The sequence below is a fragment of the Puma concolor genome, chromosome C1 (assembly GCF_028749965.1).
Source record: "Puma concolor isolate L17-30 chromosome C1, mPumCon1.1.hap2, whole genome shotgun sequence".
Taxonomy (NCBI): Eukaryota; Metazoa; Chordata; class Mammalia; order Carnivora; family Felidae; genus Puma; species Puma concolor.
The window spans coordinates 94,469,771-94,486,445 of NC_141674.1; the positions used below are offsets into that span (position 1 = coordinate 94,469,771).

Genomic DNA, 16,675 nt, shown 5'->3' on the forward strand with positions numbered 1-16,675 from the left:
CTTTTCGTAGGGAGAGCCCATTCCCCACCTCTCCTCTTGCGGTCACATCCTGATGTTTGGCAAGGACATCGGGCTTCCTGAGGTCTGGCCGCGGGTTCATCCTCTGTAGACCCCATGATCGGGGCCTTGTTGGAATTATGCACCAGCACCCCAGGAATCCTGATAGAGCCCCTTTAAATTCAAGGAACAACAGGATTTCCTGTTGTTCTGAACAGTCCTGAAGGTGCCTGCCTCACTTTACCGCCAGGTGAACATTGGGCATCTGGTCATCTCCATCAGCGAGAGAGCCCCTCCAAGCTGCAGGCTGGAGGGGTGTCCAGGGGCTGCTCACACAGGGCACGTGTGTCCTCAAAGGTCAAGCTTTGGCACAGACTGTTTCCTGGGACCTCATTAATATCAGATTTGGAGCCACCAATTTTCTTCAAGATAATCTAGGGATGGGGAATGGGGCAAGAGGAGGTGAGATTGGCCATATGTTGGTAAATTGTTGAAACTGAGTGATGGGTACCTGGGGGCTCATTACATTTTCCTCTCCACCTTTTGTACCTTTTACAATCAATGTGCCATAATTTTTAAAAACTAGAAAAGAACAGCAAATAGATACAGTCTTAAAAACATAAACAAAATTCTTGTTCCCATCCCAGATCGTTGCATATAAGACTTGCCTACCCTGTCCTTGGAGAGTCTGTCCCCCAAGTTACAGGGTCAGCTCTGATGGTGCAGTTTGGGATTACGGTGGTCTCCCTAGGGTGTGGCTGCCTCCATTTATGGAACTTGGCCCTGAAAGTGGCTGGGCCTAGGAATTTACCCATTTTGAGGCTCAGAGAGTGATGAAAATCCTGACAATGACATGTGTTTGGACCTCACAGATGGTCCAGACCCTTTTGTAAAAACTTTAGTAGGGGCGCCTGGGTGGCGCAGTCGGTTAAGCGCCCGACTTCAGCCAGGTCATGATCTCGCGGTCCGTGAGTTCGAGCCCCGCGTCGGGCTCTGGGCTGATGGCTCGGAGCCTGGAGCCTGTTTCCGATTCTGTGTCTCCCTCTCTCTCTGCCCCTCCCCCGTTCATGCTCCGTCTCTCTCTGTCCCAAAAATAAATAAAAAACGTTGAAAAAAAATTAAAAACAAAACAAAACAAAACAAAAAACTTTGGTAATAACTGATATAGATGAAAACTGAAAGAATCACCAGAAGAGGAGGAGAAGGAGGAGGAGGAGGGAGAGAAGGAAGAAGGAGGGTGGGGATGGGGGAGGGGGAGAAAAAAAAGCAAGAGAGAAGAAAAGGAAAGGAAGCCAGCATTAAAATAGCCATGTTTGAGAAAGCAGAGGTTTAAAGCCCTAAGGATCTTCTTGTCCTAGAAGCCTGATCCTAGCACAGAAAGGCCGGTACAATTTCACAGCGCCTGGTGTGGTCCCTCCCGCGCAGTTCACCTTGAGGAAGCAGCCTTGTCCGTCTCTCTCTCTCTCTCTCTCTCTCTCTCTCTCTCGCTCCCAACGCTTTCCTTCTCTCCTGTGTGTCAGACATTGCTTACACAGTGGACAGGAGATGGGCTCCACCCCTAAGAAACACAGAGTGTTGAACAGAAGGCAAACATATAAACCTGGAATGCAGGTATTGAGTGGAGCTACAAGAGCCCGAGGGCTGTGACTAGCTCTGCCGGAGGCATCAGGAAAAGCTTCAAAGAGGAGGTGATATTTATGCTGGCCTTTAAGAAAGAAGTAGGAGTTTCACCGGTATGTGAGTAAGAGGAGCGGAATTCCAGGCAGAGGGAACAGCCTGGGCAAAGGCCAGAGGTATGAGACTGCGGGGCTTTGGAAGAGTTAGTTTGCTGCATTCGGAGATAGGATCAAAGAGTGGAAAAAGATTTTTCAGCACACAGTGGGGAACCATCAAAGATTTTTCAGCATGCAAGGGGGACGGCCAGGGCGGTGTCCATCTCAACCTACCCTCTGTCACAAAATCTGGTGCTTCTTCCTGGTGGGAACTCACCAGACTGCCCAGAGCCCGGCCATTTTGTCTAGGTTCCTAGCCTGAGGGAAGTGCCCAGTTTCCAGCTGATTGGTAGAACTGTCATGAATGATCATTGGTGAGCATCAGTGAATGCCAGCATACCTCCCAGGCATAAGTAATCCCCCAACCATTTCTAGAACTTTCTGGGAGGATCTTTTAAAAACCCACCCAGAAGAGGGGAGGTACAAAGGTCCTTGCCCCGTTGGGACAATGATTATTTTGTTCTCCTGTTTAAAATAATCTTCAAATTTCCATGCAGGCCTCTGTCTCCTTACAATGCCAAAATCCAAATAGCCCTGAAAAACAAAAGTTGTTTTTTCTTTCTCCCGGAACTCAGTTGGCGGCAAAATGACCTGAACAGATGTGAGGCTATTTATAGTCATTATTGATTCACTTGGTGTGAATTTTCATATTCTGCTACAGAAATACCAATGCGTTTGATTACAGGGTGCTGCCCCAGACCCCGCTGGGGGATTATGTAATTATGTGGCATATGCACCATATTACCTTTCTAAAATAAAGTTAGGAAGAAGAGCCCGAGTTCCAAAACCAGTCTGGCCTGGGGGCTTTTAGGTAAGGAAACGTGGGCCTGTCCTACTTTTTGTAAAGACGACATTGCAAACACAGTGGACCCTCGACAATGTGGGATAACCCTGCTCCATTTCTCCGTGCTCCACTGTGACCAATTTAAACCTCTTCCGCCTGTCTGAACGTGCCGGCTTCACCCCTAACAGGTGAGTCACCCTTCTGCGTTACGGGGTGAACAAAGCCACCAAGACAGAAACCCCCTCAGAGACAGACGCAGAACATACAAACCCACCCTGCAGCTGCCCTGTCCTGTTCTCTTGTCCTGCTCCCTCCGTGAGCAGCTCCAGGGTTCCCTGTGGAAGACAGCCCCCCTCCCCTCTAGATCCCCTGTCCTCCATCGGCCTTTACGTATCAAGTCACTGCATTAAAGACAAACACATGGGACGCCTGGGTGGCTCAGTCCGTTGAGTGTCCAACTTCGGCTCAGGTCATGATCTCATGGTTCGTGGCTTTGAGCCCCGTGTTGGGCTCTGGGCTGACAGCTCAGAGCCTGGAGCCTGCTTCGGATTCTGTGTCTCCCTCTCTGTCTGCCCCTCCCCCACTCGCAGTCTGTCTCTCTCTCTCTCTCTCTCAAAAATTAAAATTAAAATTAAAAAAGCAGGGGTGTCTGGGTGGCGCAGTCAGTTAAGCGTCCGACTTCAGCCAGGTCACGATCTCGCGGTCCGCGAGTTCGAGCCCCATGTCAGGCTCTGGGCTGATGGCTCAGAGCCTGGAGCCTGTTTCCGATTCTGTGTCTCCCTCTCTCTCTGCCCCTCCCCCGTTCATGCTCTGTCTCTCTCTGTCCCAAAAATAAATAAACGTTGAAAAAAAAATTTAAAAATAAATAAATAAATAAATAAAATAAAATTGAAAAAGCAAAAACAAGATACCAAATAAAAAAGCCACACTTCCTTGATGGCCCGAACCTGCCACGTTTCTCCTCCCGTTCCAGGGCTAGCTTCTCCGAGGAGTAGATTATCTGCTTTGCCTTCGTTTCTTCCCCTCTGCTTCTCACTTTTCCTGGCATCTACGTGACTCTGGCCACATCGCTTCCCGAACAGCTCTGACGGAGCCCACCCATGACCTGCTCACCGTAGCATATTTCTCTCGGTAGACTGGGTCCCCCTCCAGCCAGGCTTGTGTCCTGTGACCTCCGGAGCCAGCCCTCTCTTGCGCTTCCTCCCGTCTGGGCTGCTGCACCTCCCTCTCTGCTGCACTGAACTTGGAGATGTTGCCCCGGCCCCTGGCTTGCCTCTTCTCCCCACCCCGGTGAGCCCTTCAGTTCCTTCCCGCACACCTACACCTCACGAGTTACATCTCTGGCTCAGCCTCTCTTCTCTGGGCTCCAGGCTCACTTGATTGCCCGCCCACTTGACATCTCCTCTCGCCTATTGTAAAGACACATTAAACTCAGCATTTCTACAGCCGACGTCTCTATCGGCACCGTTCCAACCCCATCAAGACCTGCCCCTTCTCCTCGGTGTCCGTCTCCACCCTCTCAGGCACGCAGGCCAGAAGCATGGCTGTCACCTTGGCATCTGACTCTCCAGCATCCCCCCACCTCCAGTCCAGAGCGAAGGTCGACTTGGTTTTTCCTGCTGAAATCTCTCCACCCTGACCTTAGGCAAGGCCATCATTACCCTGCCTGGACCCCAGAGGTGCTTCCTAACAGGGCTGCCTCATTGGCTCTGGTTTCTGTTAGAAATGCACATCTGATCACTTTTTCCCCCCGGATTAAGTGCATTCTTGGGAGCCCTGTAAGACCTTTGATCTGACTCCTCTGCCCCCCAGCCTCACCTGTACCTCTCGCGCCTCATCCTTGCTGCTTCAGGCGGCCTGGCCTCTTTCTGTTCACACGCCCTCCTCTGTCCTGCCTTGCCTCGGGGCCTCAGCGGACGCTGTTCCCTCTGTCCGAATGCTCTTCCCTGCCCTCTTAACTTCGCTTTCTACCTCTCAGATGTCAGTTCGAGGATCCCTTCCTCAGGGGAAGCTGTCCCTGGCCTCCTGACTGGCTCAACCCCCCGCCTCCCCCCACCCAGTATTGCGTCCTGGCCTTCACAGCCCTGGTCACCTTTGCAACTTAACATCTGTTTGTGGGGTCATTTGACAATTAGAATATCAGCTCCACAGGAGCTGGGACCTTGCCTGCTCTTACTCTCTGTGGGTCCCCACACCTAGCCCCCGGCCTGACCCCCAGTAGGTGTTCCGTGTTTGATGGATGAGTGGCTGCGTGTCATATTCACAGGGAGGCCACAACACATTACTATTGAGTGTGCGGAGACAGGGAGGGGATGGGGAAGGTGTCCCCTTTCTCATGGAAGTCGGGTACTGATAGCTCCTTAAAGCCTGGGTTCTGGGTTTTCTTGGTGGACCAAAGATGACTTTATTTTGTGCAAGGAGAGGGGACCTTAATCTCCCCCAGAACACGCATACTCGCCAGCCAGGCCTCCCTTTGTGCACTGACCCTGAAGACTCTACCACCGTGGTCCTCCTCTTCCTCCCCAGCCTGGGGCGAGGCTGGGGTGAGCCTGGGGGCACCTCTCCTAGCCCTCCAAGCTTGCCAGCATCTTCTCAGCCAGTGGGGTGACTCCAGGCGTTCAGCTGTGCCTAGGGAGCTGCTGAGGTAGCGGGCAGATGGGCCTCCATCCTGGGCGTTAGGGCTGTAAGGTAGCACTGGGCGGAGCCTCAAGTCCAAGGCCTCAGTACGCACACGGGGAGTGGACTTGGCCACAGGCACACAGCGAGGGGCGGCCAGGACAGGACCAGTTCGGGCTTGTGCCTGCAGGGAGAGCAAACTCTCTAGAACCTCCTTGCCTCCTCGGTCACTTGGGTCGACCTCAGCAGCACAGGCGCAGGAGGGATATGGTCTGGCGGGAGGGGGTGCTAGGAGGGTGTCAGGGGCCAGCATCAGAGCATCTGTACTTGAGTCACTCCGAGTGAGTAATTTTCACCTTGGGGTGTCTGTTCACTCTTTCAAAATGTGAACAGTAATTCCTTCCCTCCACCAAAAAAAAAAAAAAAACAAACAAAAAAAAACCAAAACCTGTCCTGACCAAGTCAGAGGCACTTTGTCCGGATTAACTTGTTATTTATGTGTCAGGCATTACTTGTTGCTGCACACCTGATCCTCACAACTGCCGTGGGAGGGATACTCTATTATTGTTCCCATTGTTCAGATGAGAAAACTGAGGCTCATAAAACAGGCACTGTCATTTTTCTAACCCTTCTAAGCTTTAAGGATGGGCGTCAGATTTAGGCCTGGGTCCATCTAACTCTACAGCCCCGTGCTGGGTCCAAGCCACGGTCCCTGTCTTGAGGGGCAAACAGTAAAAGGAAAATGGCTACGAAAAGCACTTTGGGAATTGCCCCGTACCCTCTACAGGCTGTTGTGGTGCAGGGTTCCATCAGGTCTGAAGGCAGATGGAAGGTCAGGAAGGGGGTTTCCCCTCTCTAGGAAATGTCTGGGTTCTGTGCTTCAAGTTGGTTGGGTGGGAGGGGGGAAGGGTCTTTCTGTGACCTAGAACATGTAGAAGTGCAAGAATGAACATGGGGCCCTTATTTTTTTCCTGGGAAAAGATCAGGTGGGCAGGAGGGAGGAGCTGGTGTCCTTTTTCATGGTTTGAAGTGGAGAAGGTATCGGGGAAATACTCGTGTTCTCAGTTCTCTAGTGCTGTTGTGCAGGTTGTACACTGCACAACTCTAAGAAGCACCATTCACACTATAGTCCAAGTGAATGGCCCTCCCTCGAGCTGTGCACCACACATCATACCTAATGGCCCTGAAGATATTCCTCAGTATAATAGCCCCATGGTTAGCAAAGGTGGCAGTTCAAATGAACTGAGAAGTTACTGAGTAAGCACACAGCATTTATTTTATCTCACTTAAGCCTCACAACAATCCTCTGAAGTTAATGCTCTTGTTATCTGTGTTATACACGTGGGGATCTGAAGTTCAGAGGGGTCAGGGGAAAACCCAAGGTCACCCAACCACAGCTTTCCCATCATGCCATGCGGCCTCTGAACTCCGGTGAGGGTGAGGAAGGGGCCGAGGTGGGAGCGCCACTGTGCGTGAATAAAACCATCATCTGTGTGTCTCTCGTCCTCCCCCAACAGCTGGACAAGATGCTGGACCCCCAGGTGTGGCGGGAGGCAGCCACACAGGTCTTCTTCGCCCTGGGGCTGGGCTTCGGGGGTGTCATCGCCTTCTCCAGCTACAACAAGCAAGATAACAACTGTCACTTCGATGCTGCACTGGTGTCCTTCATTAACTTCTTCACCTCGGTGCTGGCCACCCTCGTGGTGTTTGCCGTGCTGGGCTTCAAGGCCAACATCATGAACGAGAAGTGTGTGGTCGAGTAGGTGGCATCTTGGCTGCTGTCCCTTCTTCTCCCTGTCCACCTTACCCAGGCGGGGCAGGCGGGCTACGGAGGCAGAGTCCCCATCCGCCCCGGGGCTGATGGCTGGACATCAGAGGAGCTCTCTCCAGCCCCGGCCCCTGATCCCAGGGACGGGTTCAGAGATGTCTCTGTCGATGGCCCGTGCGGGCTCCTGCCTGGGTGTCTGGGAGGGGCCTCAGGGACCGTGCCCACTCCTGCCTCTTTACCTGGCCCTCCCCTTTTCGTGCTGCAGGAATGCCGAGAAAATCCTGGGGTACCTCCACACCAATGTCCTGAGCCGGGACCTCATCCCTCCACACGTCAACTTCTCGCACCTGACTGCCAAGGACTACACGGAGATGTACAAAGTCATCATGGCCGTGAAGGAGGACCACTTCTCAGCTCTGGGCCTCGACCCTTGCCTCCTGGAGGACGAGCTGGACAAGGTGTGAGGCAGGCTGCCCTTCCTGGGGTGGGCAGGAAGGCATACGTGGGAGTGTGGGACCCAGAGACAGGCCAGGGGTGGCTGGAGCCTGGATGCAGGCCTCAGAAGGCCGCCAGGGACTCATTTGCTTGCTTGATAAACCAGGACCCACGATGTGTCCAGGGAGGGAGAGAGGAAAGGTTTCAGCCAAACCTTTGGCACGAGGCACACACACACGTCCCAGAGATCACAGGAATCATGCGGAATGACTTTCAGATGCGTTGCACAGGCTTCCTGCACGTGGGTCACGGTCATACATAATGCACTTGCAACAGGGCTTTGTACACGGCTCACAGAAAAGAAGCGCTTCCATTACTGAGTGCGCTCTGCTGTCTGTCCCCTCTGGCCCTCGCGACAGTGCTGTGAGTTGAGTATTAATACGGCCCCCTATTTTGCGGCTGTGTAGCCTGTAAATTGGAAGCTTGCTCCAGGTCTCACAGCTAGTAAGGGGAGCCAGGGTTCAAGTCCCCATGCTCTGAGTCGCCCCTTGATGCTTCGGTTCCCTCCCCCGGCTGTCCCCACTCACTGCAGCTCCCACTGCCGCAATGACCCTTAGTCCCTGGGACAGAGCAGGTGACTATCGCTCCCTCCTTAATGCTCAGGCCCAAGTTTGGTCACCTTGCTTCTATTCCCACTTGCACAGCTGGAAACTTTCAAAGGGACTGTTCTGTTAGTAGGGGTAACAGGATAGAGACATGCCCACAGGGTCTTGGGACCCAGCTGGTGCCAAGGTTTCCATGGGGCAGAGCCAGCTCCCTTCAGCCCAGGCCAACTCTGCCCTCTTTATGAAGCTAGGGAAGATGAGCTTTCCCTTTCTTGATGCCTGAGCTCGATGTGAAGTTCTCTGAATGCTACTGGCACTATACTAATGCCAAGGGAGCCGTGTCCTGTACCCTCTGCCTCTTCCCATGTGATCGAGAGCAAACGATCCAGTCTGGTTTCTGCCCCCAGGTGACTGGCAGCACAAAGGGCCCCTCCCTTCCGTGAGATCCCGCCCCATTTTCCTGGGCATGGCCCGGTCCTCTGAGTAAAACTAGGATTGGAGCCAGGTTTTTTTCCTTATACGATCAGTCATCGATAACATCCAAGTGACAAGAATTATACACTCATGCAGTTGGGGGAGGTGTTTCCCCACAATCACGGGTCCCTACGGGACAGCGTAGAAGTGATGTCCGTGGGCAGTGTGTGGTCACTTGCCCCATGAGCAGGGGCTCAGGCATGGGTGCAGTGGCTCTCCACCTTGGCTACCCATTGGAGTCCCCCGGGGGCTTAATAAAACCCACATACCCAGCTTTTAGCGCCAGACCAATCAAATGATCATTTCCGGGGGGGGGGGTGGGGATACTCAGGCATTGGTGTTTTAAAGGCTCTGGTGTGGTTCCATTAGGCACTGGAGGCTGGTCCCACTACCTTAAAGTCTGGAGCTCAGAACAGGATGCTCCCAAAGTTGTGGCTGGAGCCATCAGGGAAGACTTCTTAGAGGAGGAGGGTCTCAGGCTGGGCTAAATATGAGCATCTTCATCTAGATCACCTGGGATCCCTACACAGCTCATAGCTCCCAGATCCCATAGGTGAACTTCTTGAAACGGTACCTTGCTCCCTGGGGGGAGGGGGGGGTGCTGATGCTCACTCAAGTTTGAGACCCTCTGGCCAAAGACGAGATTTAGGTGGGGGCAGGGATTCCTGTGAAGGAGGGAATCATTATTCTTAAAGCTGCAGGGGCAGAGATGAGGAAGCAAGGGGCTCCCAGGAGTGGTGTGGGCTTCGCTGAGCCCTCGCCCTCCACCCCGTCCTCAGTCCGTGCAGGGCACAGGGCTGGCCTTCATCGCCTTCACTGAGGCCATGACACACTTCCCGGCCTCCCCGTTCTGGTCTGTCATGTTCTTCCTGATGCTCATCAACCTGGGTCTGGGCAGCATGATTGGGACCATGGCCGGCATCACCACGCCCATCATCGACACCTTCAAGGTGCCCAAGGAGATGTTCACAGGTAACTCTTCCCGGCAGCGCCCCGGCCCCGGCCCTGTGGGCTGCCCTCAGGGGCGACCATTGTGCCTCTGACTTTAGGAAGACTCCATACTGAGAAGGCTCCCTGCTGCCCCCCGGGATGCAGTTGGGGCCTGGCTTACCACCCAGAGGAGAGCACTCAAGAGCCAGGAGAGGGCTGTTGGGGAATCTGTGCCAAACCCGAGCTGGAGGATGGCCTCTTTCTTGGGTCACGTGGCCCTCTCTCTGAGGGCCTGCTGAACCCCCCTGGGGGGGGGTGCCCTCCCTCCACGTTGGCCCTGCTCCGTCTCCGCCACTCCCAGCCCTGGGCCACTCCTCTCCTGGTAGAGTGTGAGCTCAGAAGCTCAGCATCTGGATCCCTCCCTTGAAGGCCTTCAGGGAGGAGGGGTGGGAAGGGAGGGGCCTGGGTGCCCCCCAAGACCCCTGGGCCCCGCCCACCCTGCACCTGTGCCCCCACACCGGCCTCCCGGCTCTCTGTAGTGGGCTGCTGTGTCTTTGCATTCTTCGTGGGGCTGTTGTTCGTCCAGCGCTCCGGAAACTACTTTGTCACCATGTTTGACGACTACTCTGCCACCCTGCCGCTCACCGTCATTGTCATCCTTGAGAACATTGCTGTGGCCTGGATCTATGGAACCAAGAAGTAAGGGGGGGGGGGGCATGGGGAAGGTGTGGGACAGGAGGAGGGGTCTGTCCTATTATGACCTCCTGGAGAGTGCCGTGTCCCCAGGGCTGCTTCTGAGTGGGCTAGGAGATCACAGAGTCAGAATGTCAGCGCTCAAAGTGCCCTTAGAGATCTGGGACTCAGAGGGAGGACGTGACTCCCCAAGGCCACTTGGCTGGTAAGAGGCAGAGCCGGGCTGAGGGCGTGAGTCTCCTGGGTTCAGGTCCTGGCATCACCCTAAACTGCCTTAAATTACTGTAGCTCCTGAGTACCAGCTCTTCAGACTTCTGTTAAGCTTGTTAAGCACTTAGCGGCTGTACAAGAGGCCCCCCCCCCTCAGAGAGAACTGTAGGACTTCAGCAGCCCGACTCAGTGTTGGGGTGAGCAATCTGGGGGTGCGAGATGAGGTGCGGTTGGGGACCTGAGATGAGGTGCGGTTGGGGGGTGAGGTAAGGGAATTCAGCAGTAAGGAAACAGTGGGGCTCGTGGCCCGAGCCCACGGCAGAGCCACATCCACCGTCAGCCCCCCGGCCTCATTCCTCATTTAACAAATCTGTGGGCCTGGGGAGCCCCAGGACCGGGCCCCTCCCACTCTGTCCACAAGGCCAGAGCCTCCGCTCGTGTCTGGACCTGGTCTTGGAATCAGGCTCTGTCATGGCCCTGCTACAGCCATCTTCTTCCTACAAAAGCGCAGGCAGGGACGCGGGGTAAGACAGGAACAGCCCTGGGAGCCGGGGCTGGAAGAGGCTGCTCCTGCAGAAGAGGCTTCTGCAGTCAGGTGAAGCCCCAGAATATTATTCTCAACTGGATAAGATAAAATATGTAAGATACAGGAAATGAATGAAGTTGAAAACTAGGAAAGTGCTGTTGAAAATCGGATACAGTGACGCACAGGTACCTTATTTTTACTGCATGAAGTTACACGACCTAGCTATGGCAATCATTGTGAGATAGCGGTGGACATAAATGGCGTTTGTAGGCGGCTTCGATTGTAACGTGATGGGAAGGTGTCTGTGATGTAATGATTTGGTGACAAAGTCTCAGGTACTGCCAATTCCGCTGTGGTGGCTTGCATTTACGACAGTAAGAAATGCAAGATTGCACTTAGGTGTTATTGAAGTAGAAATGATGTTTTTTTCATGACATTCATGTACACAGCCTGACGGCTATTGTAATTCTACCCACAGACCCAGGCGTTAGAACCCCCCAAGTCAGGGCCCCTGGACGCTAGAGAAGCGCCCTTCACCTCTCCTCCAGCAGGGGGCGTGTGGAGCCAGACCAGTGTGAGTGGGGTGGGGTGCAAGGCGCACACAGAAGTCCTGTGGCGCCTGTCCAGCTGCCCAGGCATGTCCCGTGAACAGCAAATCCCTGGATGGGGTGAGCTGTTAGGTATTCAGGGGAGGTCAGCAGAGGGCACCAGAGCCTGCGCAGAGGCCAGCTGGGCCACCGAATAATAAACTGGGAGCGCTGAATGTGAAGAATGGAAGAGCCTGGGAGGGAGGGACTGGTCAGTGAAGGCTTCCTGGAGGAGGCAGTTGTGGGGGGATACGCAGGCGCAGTGGGGGTGTTGAAGCTGGGCTCTCTGTGCACCTGGCAGGTTCATGCAGGAGCTGACAGAGATGCTGGGCTTCCGGCCCTATCGCTTCTATTTCTACATGTGGAAGTTCGTGTCTCCACTGTGCATGGCTGTGCTCACCACGGCGAGCATCATCCAGCTGGGGGTCACGCCCCCCGGGTACAGCGCCTGGATCAAGGAGGAGGTGAGGGGGGACCTGAAACCCCAGGGTCATTGGCATCTCCCCAGGCAATAGAGATAAACCCTTCTAGGGGAGCTGCTGTGTGCCAGGCCCCTCCAGGGCCTTTGCACACCTGATCTGTAATCTTTACAATGGCCCAGAGAGAGAGGTGGCATTACCCCTAGAGCACAAAGGGGGAGACTGAGGGTCGGAAAGTTTGGTGCACCTGTCCAGTCTTCCCAACCCGTGTTCTCTGTCCGTGTCTGTAGAGCAGAATTACCCATCCATTTTCCAGATGTAGAAACCGAGACCCAGGGGAGCTCGGGCCCTTAACCAAGGCGACCAGCTAACTCGAGTAGCCACCCCGATGCCTTCCATCTCTGCTGGCGCCTGGCCAGGATGGCGCGTGGGGATGGGAGAGGGCAGGAGGAGTCAGGCCTGGAGGTCCTGGGAGGGTGAGGTGGTCACGGCGTCGGACAGCAGCCCTCGCCCCCGTCCACCCCTAGGCTGCGGAGCGCTACCTGTACTTCCCTAACTGGGCCATGGCGCTCCTGATCACCCTCATCGTCGTGGCGACCTTGCCCATCCCCGTGGTGTTCATCCTCCGGCATTTCCACCTGCTCTCTGATGGCTCCAACACCCTCTCCGTGTCCTACAAGAAGGGCCGCATGATGAAGGACATCTCCAACCTGGAGGAGAACGATGAGACCCGCTTCATCCTCAGCAAGGTGCCCAGCGAGGCGCCCTCCCCCATGCCCACTCACCGCTCCTACCTGGGGCCCGGCAGCACGTCGCCCCTGGAGACCAGCGGCAACCCCAATGGACGCTATGGGAGCAGCTACCTCCTGGCCAGCACCCCCGAGTCGGAGCTGTGACCACCGCCCCACCCTGCCCTGCCCACCTCTCCCCCCACACCCATCCAGCCTGCTCGTCCCGGCCTGGCCTCGCTTCCTAGGCCAGGCCCTCTGCCCACGGAGAGGGGGGTGCCCTCCCTCATCCCCCACCCCAGTCCTGGCCAGCTCCTCCCTAGACCTGAGCAGGGGCCGGGAGAAACTCTGTCCCCAGTGCAGGCTCCCAGCCCATGTCACCTCCTGAGATCCGCTCACCAAATTGCAGCTGATTAACGAGAACAATCCAGAAGTCCGGATTCCCAGCACAGTGGAGACTGCAAGTGGCCACTGTAGGGGTTACTCTCCCTACCCACTCCCTGTAACCTGGCACCTGTCGTTCTTAGGTCCTGGGCATCCCTCTGTGCCGCCAGGTGGTGGTGAGAGGCTCGGCGTCGGGTAGGATGGGGTGTGGGGCAGCCCAGAGGCTGATGAATTCAAGGTTGGGGACGGGACGATTGTGTCAGGACTCAGGGCTCAGACTTGGGATAGAATCTTGTGGAAGTCCCCAGGTCTGTTTTGTGGGCTGGGCACGGGGGCCCTTGGCCTGGGCTCTAGGTGGAATCTCCATGTTCCCGACCCTGCCTGGGGCAGCGTGTGTCCCGCGTCCTGCCTGGGAGGGTGACAACTGTCCAGAACCCTTGCCCGCCTCCATGAGGGCTTAGCCAGCCCTCTCCATCCCCACCCTGGAGCCCACAGTCCTGGCCTGTGCCTCTTTCCTCTAGAGAGGAGGGGACAGTACACAGAGAGGTTTCCAGAGCACACTTGATGGTTCACAGCACAATTCAGATGGTTTGGAGCACAATTGCGAAGCACACTCCCTCTCTCACCCGGGGGCCCAACTTTCTCACTAGCGGCAGCTTCTCCCCTGGAATTGGGGTCCCTGGAGTTCAGGGGCTCGTACCCAGCAAACCTCATCCCTAGGGAAAGACGGATAACTTCACTGCCCCTTTGGGCTGCCACTCACTCTCCTTGTTCGAGCACAACCAGCGCCGTGTGCATGTCATGTGTGAATATCTCGGGAACCTTCCCCAAGCCGCCCGGCCCGTGACAGGGAGGGCACGGGCAGTGCTGTGGGCACCGGGGTTGCCCAGGAGAAGGGCCGGGTCTCTGTCCTGGGGCCCAGCCCCCGCTGCATCCCCACCCACCCCTACCTGAGGCCTCCCCCAGAAGAGGGCTGCCCTCGGAGTGCAGTCTGGGAGGACTGGAGTCTGGCTGGAGAATAATGTCTGCAGAGCGCTGGACGGGCTCGCGGAAGGATGGTCGCGTGGATGCACGGGCGTGGATGGATGGAAGGCAGGCAGCCTGGCGGGGATGGCAGAACTCCAATTGTGAGAGCTGAGGTACACGGGGCAGCAGCGGGCCACAGTGCTAGGCCCGGGCACCTTCACGCAACGTCCCGAGTCACTCCCGTGTTCTCAGCGCTGGGAGGGACAGGCCACGCCCAGGGTTCCCTCCTTCATCCCCTAGCCCCATGGTCCCCCCCACCAACTTGCCAGGGGGTCCCTCCCCCCGCATCTGCTCCCATTTCCAGCCCTCTGGCCACACCTGTCCTTTCTCAGTGTGAGGAGGGGAAGGAGACCCACATGTCCCCGAAGACATGAGCTTTTGGGGCACAGCATCCCGCCTCAGGCACCTCACCAACACCTCCTACCTGGCCCCATGCCCAATCCCAGCAGACTTAGCAACAGGAAAAGCAAGGCCCCAGGAGAGACACTCTACTATATATACTCTTCTATATATTCTATTTCTATTGTATATTCAATCTGTACATGTGGGTGTAAATGCTGTTAAATGACAAACCCAATATTATACTGTGGCTGGTGGACTATTTTCATCCTCAGTGCTGTACAGATCTATTTTCATTGTATATTTGATATATTTTTAATTTTGTAGCGTGTGGCTGGGCCAGGCCCCAGCCTGCCAGCCTGCACCAGGGCGGTTGAACGGGGCCGTCTGCTTGGTTCTTACGGGCCGGGTAGTGCTTGTAGCCTTTGGCTGCAGGCCGGGCCCCGTCCCGGCTGTGGCTCTGCTGTGTTAGACGTAAGGCCTGGAGCTTGGTGCGTGCGTGTGCGTGCGTGTGTGTGTGTGTGTGGTGCGTGCCCCTACCTGGGTGTGGGTGTGTGTAGGTGATTCGTGCCGGCCCGTGTTCACCACGTCCCTGCAGACCACACTGGCCCTCTCCCTGCCTCCCCCCTCGGCTCTGTCAGGCAAGGCCTCGGGGCAGGGTGCTGTGGGGAAAGGCAGGTGTTTCTTGCTGGTGGCCCATTACCTTCCTACCCCTGGGCTTGCCAGAAACAGGGAAGGAGGGGCTTTAGGGTGGGGGGGACGGCCCCCAAATTTATTTTCTAGCCAACTTCTTGCTGTTCCCTCTGGAGCCACAAGGTTTTCATCCTGAGGAAAAGTGCTGGGTTTCTTAAGATGGGGAGACCCCAGGAGAGCCTCTCCCAGCGCCTCTGTCCCGTGTTCGTCCTTGAGACAGTCCTGAGAGGGCTCAGAAAGGAACAGCTTCCCTTTCTCTGCGCTTTTGACACACACTCCTCACTCCTCAGGGGGGCTGGGAGCGGTTGGTCGAGGCCAGAAGAGGTGAGGCATCTGACAAGGTGAGCTCCAGCCCCAGATTCCCTGGAGGAGCGGGAGGGGCAGGCCCCCACATCCCTGTGCCGGGTCCACGTCCCTTACTGGCTTTGGTGCTGTCCATGCAGTGCCCACAGGAGACAGCGGACTCAGGGCAGGCAGGGTGGGGGGGGGGTGCCTAAAAGCGTCCCCCGGTCCCTGCTCCTGCCTGTCCTCCAGCCCCTGTCACCAGCTTCTTCCTCGGGGAGCCCCACTCCGCTGAGGCAATGCGAAGCCTGGGCTCCAGATGGGGGTGGACAGGTGGGGCATACTGGCGAGGGGTTGGCTTTTGCCCTCCAGCAATAAATCTGAGGGGACGTCTTTCCTAGTGCCAGGAGAAGCCTTCCTGAGTCAGCCTGCCATAGGTGGTGAGGCTGGGGGCCACAAGCTGCGTGGTGCCAGGCCCTCAGCAGGCCTGTAGTATTATAGGCAGGGGGCTCCCCCTCTGCCCTTCCTCACAGCTATACCCGCCTGTCCCCCCAGAGTACTCCCACGGTGGGAGAGAGCAGAGACATGAAGTCCGTGTGCCCCGTGACTGGCCAGGGCCCTGGGTCAAGACCGCTCAGCCCAGGGGAGGGGCCGAGGCATCGTCATCCCCCGACCCCCTCCTTCCTTTCTACTCCCCCCACCCACGGTGTACAATAAAGTGTTCTTACCAAACCCCTCTTGCCTTTCTGACCCGCCTCAGGCTCAGGGAGAGGGGATGGGGGAAGCCTTAGAGGCCAGCAGCAGCTCCGGGGGAGAAGCTTGGACAGGATGGGGCAGAGAGGGTTGCCGTGGGTTGTGGGTGCTAGCTGGCTGAGGAGTTTGGGGGAAGGCTGAGGAGGGATGCGTGTTTCTTTGCCTAAGCGTTGCCCTGGGTGTTGAACACACACACTTCTAGGAGGCCTTATTGGGGTCCGAGTACTCCACACGTCTAATCTCGTGTGAACAGCACGCTCTAAATTCTGATCTTTTGCAAACTTTAGTGGAAGGTAAAGGCCCCCCTACCGCACCCCACTCCAGTCTGAAATGCTGCTGCCTGATCTGCACACGCAGCCCAGGCCCCCAACCACCCTCCATTTCCTTCTCCTTAGAAGTAAAAGGTGTCATTCCAGAAACAGCCACCAGATGGCAGGAAAACCTTTCTCTCCAGATCTTTGGTCCCCTACCCTCCTCTCCAACTCCAGCACTTCCGCCTTGTGGGTTGTTAGTGAACAATTAAGCGTCCACGGTGACAGGTTCTGTGCCAGCTATGGACACGCAAACATAGGTAAATCAACCCCTGCTGTCCTGAGTTTTCCAGAGGGAAACCACCCTCTATGTCCCCAGACTCTATATCACCCCATGTACCTC

At 56.0% G+C, this 16,675-nt stretch overlaps 1 protein-coding gene across 1 annotated transcript in view; it reads left to right on the top strand.

Annotated features, from left to right (window-relative positions):
- SLC6A17 (solute carrier family 6 member 17) overlaps nucleotides 1-16,000 on the top strand; it is a 52,265-nt gene extending 36,265 nt beyond the window's left edge. The window contains exons 7-12 of the mRNA XM_086717786.1: nucleotides 6,687-6,928; nucleotides 7,203-7,395; nucleotides 9,231-9,423; nucleotides 9,921-10,080; nucleotides 11,699-11,861; nucleotides 12,344-16,000. Coding sequence (XP_086573912.1) covers nucleotides 6,687-6,928; nucleotides 7,203-7,395; nucleotides 9,231-9,423; nucleotides 9,921-10,080; nucleotides 11,699-11,861; nucleotides 12,344-12,712 — 1,320 coding nt within the window. The 3' untranslated portion in view covers nucleotides 12,713-16,000. The remainder of the gene's footprint in view (nucleotides 1-6,686; nucleotides 6,929-7,202; nucleotides 7,396-9,230; nucleotides 9,424-9,920; nucleotides 10,081-11,698; nucleotides 11,862-12,343) is intronic.
- The last annotated feature ends 675 nt before the right edge of the window (nucleotides 16,001-16,675 follow it).